At 57.5% G+C, this 8,992-nt stretch overlaps 1 protein-coding gene across 1 annotated transcript; it reads left to right on the top strand.

Annotated features, from left to right (window-relative positions):
• Positions 1–7,492: 7,492 nt before the first annotated feature.
• On the top strand, positions 7,493–8,303 carry MIF (macrophage migration inhibitory factor). Its single transcript, XM_041003668.1, has 3 exons — positions 7,493–7,708; positions 7,880–8,052; positions 8,130–8,303. Exons 1-3 carry the CDS (start codon positions 7,601–7,603, stop codon positions 8,194–8,196), a joined length of 348 nt encoding a protein of 115 aa, XP_040859602.1. The 5' UTR covers positions 7,493–7,600; the 3' UTR covers positions 8,197–8,303.
• The last annotated feature ends 689 nt before the right edge of the window (positions 8,304–8,992 follow it).

Raw genomic sequence — 8,992 nt, 5'->3', positions numbered from 1 at the left:
AAGTTTCCTAGGTATATTAGCAGGGAGCTGGATTAGAAGTGGAGCAGAATACAGAACTTCCAGCAGCCACCGGCTGCTGGGAACACCTGGGCCAGGCCGGAGTCCATGTTTGGGGCCCTGGCTCTAGCCACCATGACCACATGGTAAGCTGGGCCCGGGCCTGTCTGGGCACAAGAGGCTTCTGCTTTCCTGGTGAGTATGCTGGGAGGGGATCTCTTGGGAACAAGGCGGGCCTAGGCTCCACCCTCCACCAACATCATGTGGCAGGTGGGACCAGGGGAGTGCAATCTTGGGGTCTGGGTACACAGAACTTCCAGCAATCCAGGCCGGGTCGGACTCCATGCTTGGCACCCTGGCTCCAGCCACTACAACCATGCAGTAAGCTGGGCCCCAGTGGCCAGTGCACCATTTGGTGCCAGGCTCTGCCTGCTGGATGTCTGGCAGAAAGCTCTGGGGTCTCGGGGGTGTGGAATTGCTGCCTAGGTATGTCCATGTTGAGGCCACTATGCATGTAGGTGAGGAATCAATCCTGAGGGACTCCCAATGACAGGGTAACTTTTCCTTGAAGGCAAGTAAGGGTGCTGAGACCAGCTGGTTTGGGAGAGACCAGACGATCTGTATGGGTCAGACTGATATACCAGCCCACTTGTGAGTCCTGTGTAGAACTTATTATCACCGAACAATGCTGACCACCACACACCAGTCCATGTGAAAGCTAAGACTGAGGGCTTGTCTAGCAGAGCTAGATCCTAGTACCCAATGGAGATAGAAAGATGGATCAGAGAATGGGTTACATTAGGCAGGGCCATGACACTAACCAGCCCACAAGAGAACCATGCCCGGGGGTAGATTCTGTGGGGGATGTGAGGGCCAAACCCAGTGGAAATACTAGTCCCCCTGGTTAGCTTAAGAGTTGGGGTGGTGATGGGCTGAGCTAGGTGTGACCATGGAACCTGCCATCACTCATGGGTAAAGGAACCAATAACAGTCTGGGCAGGTCAAGGCAGCAGCACCCAATTGGCATCCTTAAACAGGGTGTGGGGTGGGCTGGGCTGTAACGTTAACCAGCTCATACAAGGCCAAAATGGAAAGGCAGATTATGACGGTCACTGGCCTAACAACCACTGGCATTATGAGATCTGGGTCTGGGAGTGGGTCAAGTGGGGGAGCTTGGGAAACTCCCCTAGTGGGTCACAACTCTCACTGATGATCACATGGCCCAGGCCTGGGGTTACGCAAGCTGGTCAAAGTAGCTCCAATACCTGGCTAATGTGTGGGTAGGTTATGGAAGAGGGCAAACCAGACAGGGCCGAGCAAACCTTAGCTCACAAGCAAGAACAGGAATCAGGCTGGAGCACAGGTCATGCAGGACTAGACTCTTATACCTACTGGTCTACTAGGTATAAGCCACAGATCTAAGAAAAACGCCAAGTCAGGTGAGGGGCTATGCTAAGCTGGGTCAGAGCAACCACTGGCATGCATGTGAACTATGGCTGGAAACATGCCTGACTGGGGAGCTAAGAGGACACCCGCTGGGTGGGGTTCCCACTGGTGAGTGTGGGGGCTGGAGTGGGGGCTGTGTTCTGGTCTGGATATGGCTGCAGTGTCCCTTGGCACAAGTGTGGACTGGGACTGGGCGCACCAAGCCAGGCTAGACTCCAGCACCATCTGGTGCTCTGGAGGTCCAGTATAGGTGTAGGACAGACTAAGTTAGGTCTCTGCCCCTACTGAGCCATGTGTGAGCCATGTCTTGGTATGGATGAGCCTTGGCTAGGCTGAAACATCCAACAGTAAGAACCAGAATGGGTTGAAGGTTAGTCAGGAAAGGCCACTGTTCCTGCCAGGACAGGAGGAAGACTAAGTAGGGCTGGCTCATGGACCCATTGGCATGCGCGAGATCTGGCATTGGGAGAGGTTCTGATGGAGGAGCCTGGGCAACTCCTCTGTCAGAACACAGTCCCAGCAGGTGAGTGCAAGAATCATGATAGGGGGCCCGGCGGCGTGGCCTAGTGGCTAACGTCCTCACCTTGAACACTCCAGGATCCCATATGGGCACCGCTTCTAATCCTGGCAGCTCCACTTCCCATCCAGCTCCCTGCTTGTGGCCTGGGAAAGCAGTCGAGGACGGCCCAAAGCTTTGGGATCCTGCACTCGTGTGGGAGACCCAAAAGAAGCTCTGGCTCCTGGCTTCAGATCAGCTCAGCTCCATTTAGAAGGTGAACCAGTGGGTGGAAAAAGTTATCTCTCCTTCTCTCCTTCTCTCCGTAAATCTGCCTTTCCACTAAGAATAAATTTAAAACAAGACAATTGTCCCACCCCTCCTCAGGGAGCCAGGCAGGCCTCAGGTAGCACCCAAGTCAGGGCTTCACCACATACACCGTGGTCCCCTGATCCCTAGTCCAGGCCAGCCCTCACATTTGTCAGGACTAGCCCTGGCCAGCTTCCCTTGGGAGTGAAGGGTGGGCTTGGTTGCAAGTCCTTACTGTCCAGGCAGCCCCCTGAAGGGAAGAAATGGGGGGTATGAGTTCAAGAGAGCTGGGCTGGTGGCTGAAGCATCATGCTGGGCCCATGTGTCTAAGTCAGAGCCTGCCATCCAGCACCACGCATCCAAGAAGATCCAAGGAGCGGTAGCCATGAGTCCACCTGCCCAGCCGCCAGACCTGAATGACTGCCCTAAAGCATTGGGCAGTGCTTCTCCAACCTGGATCCCTTCCTCCCTCCTCCCTCCAGGCCTATCAAGGATCCCAGGAAATTCGTACCTTTGCTGGTAGAAATGTGGGTCACTGTGGTTTGTCCAAGGTCATTGAAGTGAAAGAGCCAGGATCAGGCCTGGAGCGTACTGGACAAACTCAGCCTTGGGCTTTGCTGCTTAGCCCTGGATCACCCTGCATGCTGTCTCCAGACACTGGTGGTGGGCACGTGGGGTGCGATGGGCAGGAATCCAGAATGTGGTCAGGCCTTGTACTTTTGTGCTTCCCAGAGGCCACCCAAGGGGCTGGGCCAGTGTTCCAGGAAGGAGAGACTGGGAAGCCTTGTGGGGTCGCGCGCCACCCATTTTCTGGCTTTGTTCCTCAGACATAGGGGTTATTAAAGATCAAGGAGACCCAGATGCTCAGAGACAGGGACCCTGAGGGGCAGCCCAAAATTCCCTTCCAGTTGCCCTAGCAGTATAGACGCATTCAAGGGCCAGATGCCAACCTCTCACCCATTTAGCTCTGTGGCAAACCCACAGCATGTACATCCATATGTGCACACAGGGTATAGGCACTGAGGCATACACACAGAACGTGCATCACACATGCACATGTGCTCTTACAGTACATCCATATGTGCACACATAGCATATGTATTCACATACATCAACATACATCCACCCATGAATGCATCCATGGCTGTCTGCCAGTGCTGCATCCTGGGTGCTTGGCTGCAGCTGGTGCTATCCGGGGTGGGCAGGTGGCCTTCTGGAGGCCACAGGTGCTGCTGAGTGGAGCAGCCACTGAGGGAAGAGGCTGGAAGGAAGCTCAAGAGCCCAGTTGCCTCTGTGGCTAGTGGGAGGGCCCGAGGTCCAGGCTGAGGCCCCAGATTCCTCCACTTCTCTCTGATGCCCAGTGTCACTCATCCCAACTGTGTGCAGATGCTCCAACAGGGGCGGTTTGTGTGCTGCAGAACTCAGCATACTACGCTGCCTTCAAGTTAGGCAATGGCAGGTGGCTCAGGACTCTCCTGGTGCAGCCCCTGGAGCAGTCCCTCAGGCCAGGGGACAGTAGCTCAGGTGGGGAAATGCACTCTCGCTCTGCCTCAGTGTCCACCACCAGGGTCTTCATCCCACCATCTACTTCCTACTGTGGGCCACTTGACTGTCCCACAGTGGGGTTAGGTGGCATCGACTTGAGCCCAACTGTGTGCTGGCCCTTGGCACTTGTCCCATTTCATCTTCACACCTGTCTGTGGGAAAGAACCTGCTGCCTCTTGGGTAAAGGCACCATCTCGCTCCAAGAAGGTAAGTAACTCCGTGCAGGACACCCTGCTGGTTCTTCCCACTTGCAGCGTGCTGTAGGGGAGAAGCGAGTGTACCTGCAGGGTCTCCACGGGGTCTCTGCAGTGTGAGTACCTGGCGTACAGTTTTGCAGTCTTTATGTAGAGGGGGGCTGCTCCTAGCCACAGGTGGGGGCCATGCACTCCCCCAAGCCTCCTACCACAAGTACACATGCTGCAACTTTTGCCACACTCAAATGCCCTGGTCACCGACACGGGACCTGGGGACTGGATGTGGCTCTGGGTGCTGTGTGCCGTGGGAGGAAGCAAGCATGCTCTCACTCCTAGTCATTCTTGCTGCAACATGGGTTACTTAAAACCTGCTCACAACCAGAGAATTTCTGCCCTACCCCATGGGATCTGCTGGACACTTGTGGAGGCTTGTCCTCCTCCTGCCCATAGTACGTGATACCCAAGAACATCCCTGCCCCAGCCTCAAGTCGCACCTGGACCACACCTGAGAAACACTACCAAGGCCAGGCATTGGGACAGTGGTTAAGAAGCTGCTTAGGACACACCTGGATCCCTTAGCCGAGCAGCCAGGCACAAGTGCCGACTCCGCTGCCCAGTCCAGTTTCCTGCCGGTGTGCACCCTGGGAAGACAGCCAGGATGGCATCCCAGCCAAGAGGTCTCCACAGGCATGGCTGCTGGATGCCCAAGCCACCATCCTGCACCACGCTCCACCCACCCTCCATCTCCACACAGGCCACACCCCTGCCCTGGAGCCACACTTGGTCCCTGGTTCAGAGCAAACAGGCTCTGGCTGCTGTTGCCAAGGGTAGGGGCCACCTTAAGTGCCAACAGCCTGGGGTACGGGAGCCCCTGGTCACCATAGCATGTCTGAATGCCCAGACATGCCAGGTGCTCCTACAATAAATCCTCATAAATCAAGTGGCTTAAAACAACGCATTTATTGTCTCACAGCTTTCAGCATCCGACATGAAGCAATTTGATCCTCTGCTCCATGTGGTTCCCCCCAGGTGTGAGGGTCAGCTAAGCTGAAGGACTTGCTTTCAAGTTCATTCGGGTTGTCGGCAGAATTCAGTTTCTTGTGGCTCAACAGATTCTCTGGGCCCCTCTCCAGGCAGGGCACCCCAGCCCTCCTTCCCGCTTTAGCTGCTGCACCTGACTCCAGGCGGATAAAATTCTCATTTGTAAGGACGTCACCCGATCAGACAAGTCCACCCGGACACTCCACAGTAACCCAGTCAATAGTCTGCAAGCCTAAATACATCTGCTAAGTACCTTCCGCTAAGGTAGGGCTGTCTTTGGATGCCACTTGCTTCAGCACACAGCAACAGACAAAATGACTGTACCCAGCTTCTTGGCCCTCATTGCCTAGGCAGAAAGCATTAAAGTCCCAGGCAGAAATGAAGGCCAGGACAAGGTGCTAGGCACACGTTGGGAACTGGTTTAAGTTAGGGGCTCTCCTAAGCTTCCCAAGGCATAGGAGGTCCTGCTGTGTGGCCTGTACCAAACAGCTCAGAATGAGGCCTGAGCCTGGAGTTGGGAGCATGGCACTGAAGGACAGAGAACAAGGGTGGGTGAAGGGACAAGTCCCATGGGGCCATTGCAAGGGTACTGCCTTTCACAGCAGGGACTGCCACCAGCCTCTGGGCCACCGGTTCCCTATTCCTACCTCAAGGTAAGGTAGACACTGTTATAGAAGAGGTGGGGCAGGGAAGCCTCATCACCAGATCAGATCACCAGGTCATTCATTATAGGAAGAGGCAGGAGTGGGAGTCCGGCACTACAGCTTGCCACTTAGAACACTCACCCCAGAGTGCCTTGTTCTTGCCCAGGCTTCTCCATTTTTAATTCAACCTCCTGCTCATGCATGTCCCCTGGAAAGCAGTAGGTGATGGCTCAAGTACTTGAATTCCTGCTGCCTATGTGGGAGACTTAGATGGAGTCCCTGGCTCCTGGCTCCGGCCTGGACCATCTGGTAGGAGGTGGTACACCAAAAGACAGTAGATCTCTGCCTTTCAAACAAAAATGAAAGTTCAATAAAGAGATGAGGCTGACTGGGGAGTGCAGATGGGGATGGGGGGGGGAGATGCTGAGACGTGCCACTGAGGCTATCCTGCCAGAGCAGCACTGATAGTGATACGGTGGCTTCTAGGCCTGCCTAGTGTTGCTGTTGGGGCTCCCCTTGGCACCCACATCCACCATCAGAGAGGAGAAGCCACCAGGCACTGGCTCTTCCATCTTCTGCCTGTCCTCACTCCTAAGTCACTCTGCTTCCACGTCATTGGATGGTCCAAGTCAGTGGCTGGAGCTGCTGTCCTGGAAGCAGAAATTCCTTCCCCAAAGCTAAGTCCACCATGAGTCAATATGAAGGTCTAAGGCCAAACGAGAGGCCTGTTAGTGCACACACGACGGTGAGGACAGAGGGACAAGAGTGGAAGGAGGCACATTCCACTGACTGGCAGTCCACGAGGGGCCCTGCAAGGTCACGGCCAAGGCTTCCTAAGTGGATTGCACCTGCCACACACAGAGAGAATCTTCTCTGTGGCTTGAACACTTGGCCACAGGCACTCTGCCTTAAGGGGCCTGGGGAGGTGGGCTTGTAGAGATCAGCACCCTGGCCCTGAGCCTGACCTCAGAAAGCAGGAGGCGTGGACATTCTGCTGTTTGAGGGAAGGGCCTGTGGGCTCACCCATGCCCCATCGCCAGGGAAGCCCAGTCCGTAACCCCTGGCCCCCTCTCCCTGCTTGTGCCACAGCTATCTTTACTCACTCACTCACCTAGTCTTCAGTAATGGTCTCAGATAGCCATACGCCCTCCAGATTACCACGAGTGCAAGACACAGAAAACCCAGGGCTCCACACTAGGCAGCCCTGGTGGGCCTGACCAAGGCCGGGAGAGAACCCTGCGGAGCTGAAGTTGCCTGAGGCCTAGGGAAGCAGAGCTGGGCACCTTGGGCCCACAGAGATGTGTTACCCTTACCTTGTTCCTCCGGCCCCCCTCCCCCAGCCGCCATCAATCTTGAAAGCTGGGGGGCACAAGAAAGGCACTGGAAGGCGACAGGGCTGGGGCAAGCCCTTTCCACCCGCAGCGAGTGCATAGCCACCACCCCCCCACCCCCGCAAACTCTCCCCCTCCGTCTGACAGCCAAGCTCAAGTGTGCTGGGCTGAGGCCCTGGGAACTCGCGGGACCCACAAGAGCGGGGAGAGAACTGAGCAAAGCTTTAGCTATTCGCCGGGTAGCTCAGAGGGGGTCAGGGCCGCCCCACGCCCACTTCTGGCAAGGCGACTCCAAGGATGCATCAGTCTAAGTAAAAGGGCTCCTAAAGCAGGAGCTGATCGAAAGGTCGGGCAGGCGGGTTGCTGTCCTGTGGATCGGCTCTGACTCTGTGCGCACGGCCCGAGCCGCCTGGGACACCGGGAGGCGCCCGGCTCGCACCGCCCCGGACCGGCCTGCGCGGGGCGGAGCCTCGGCCGGCAGGCACGTAGACACGGGGGCGGGCCCGGGCGGAAGTCACGTAGCTCAGGTCCGCCACTCCTCTCGCGGCGCCTAGTGCTCTCAGTTCGTCGCTGCAGCCCCACAGTGCAAGAGCCAACATGCCGATGTTCGTCGTGAACACCAACGTGCCCCGCGCCTCCGTGCCGGACGGGCTCCTGTCCGAGCTCACCCAGCAGCTGGCGCAGGCCACGGGCAAGCCGGCGCAGGTTTGCCGGGAGAGGGACAGGAAGAGGGGGTGGCCGCCGAAGTGGTCCCAGGCTGGAGGGTGGAGCGGACGCGGGGCGATGGAGGGGCGGGCGTGGACCCGGGGGCGGTGGGCGCCCGGCGCGCAGGGCTCCAGGTCGCCGGGCTGAGCTGACCGCGCCCCTCCCCCGCAGTACATCGCCGTGCACGTGGTCCCGGACCAGCTCATGGCGTTCGGCGGCACCAGCGAGCCTTGCGCGCTCTGCAGCCTGCACAGCATCGGCAAAATAGGCGGCGCGCAGAACCGCACCTATAGCAAGCTGCTTTGCGGCCTGCTGGCCGAGCGCCTGCGGATCAGCCCAGACAGGTACGTGGGGCCGCCGCGAGGCGGGAGGGCGCCCTGGGGCCACGCAGTCTACTGAGCCCGCCTTTCACCCCGTGCAGGATCTACATCAACTACTACGACATGAGCGCGGCCAACGTGGGCTGGAACGGCTCTACCTTCGCCTGAGGGCCACCCTAGCTTTGCCGCTGCCCTGCACCCTTCATCAGCAGTGTTCCCTGCCCACTCTCCGCCCCCGCTCCCAAATCGGGAGAAATAAAACGGTTCAGAGACCACAGCTGCCTCGAGAAGCTTCCCTGACTTACACAGAGAAAGCTGAAGGGGTGGGATCAGGGCCAGGCGGGGTGGGGTGGAGGGAGGGTGTCCTCCGGCTCTTGTTCCCCCTCCCCAGGATGCAACAATCAAATACCCACCAGAGCCCCCCAGCCAGGCGCGCCCTATTGCTCTCTCAGTGTGGAGGCCCTGCTCTGCCACTAGTGCAGGTAAAAGCTGTGTGTGGGAGTGGGAGGGTGGTTGGGCTCAGGCTCTGACCGTGGAGGCCCCCAACCTAGGGCTGACTTCATTCCCACATTCTCCCCCTGCATTGCCCAAGGAGGGAAAAGTTCTACAAATGTATTCTGAAACTCGAGGACAGCTGCAGATACAGCAGTCTTCCACCTCCCCACCTCCTGCCCCCAGCACACACCTGGCCTGTGCTGCTGTCCCCACCCCCCAACCCACTACTTCAGTTCCCTGGGAGGACCCCAAGCCCCTGGGTTCCTTTAAGAAGTGTCCGGCCTGAGGCAGCCCAGTCAAGAACAAAGGGAGGGACACACACTCCATTTGGTGGGATGAAACATTGCCCGGTTTGAGACTGGCAAAATGAAGGCAGTCCCCATCTTTTAAAAAATAGAAATGGACAGACTTCCCAGTGTGACCTGGGCTCCCCCAGCCTCCTGCAGGGGGCGTTGAGCGGAGGGTGCAG

This window comes from Ochotona curzoniae, unplaced genomic scaffold (assembly GCF_017591425.1).
Source record: "Ochotona curzoniae isolate NIBS_2020 unplaced genomic scaffold, NIBS_Ocur_1.0 scaffold_274, whole genome shotgun sequence".
Classification (NCBI taxonomy): Eukaryota; Metazoa; Chordata; class Mammalia; order Lagomorpha; family Ochotonidae; genus Ochotona; species Ochotona curzoniae.
Note: the sequence above shows the minus strand (reverse complement) of the source record. Positions and strands in the feature narration are given on the sequence as shown.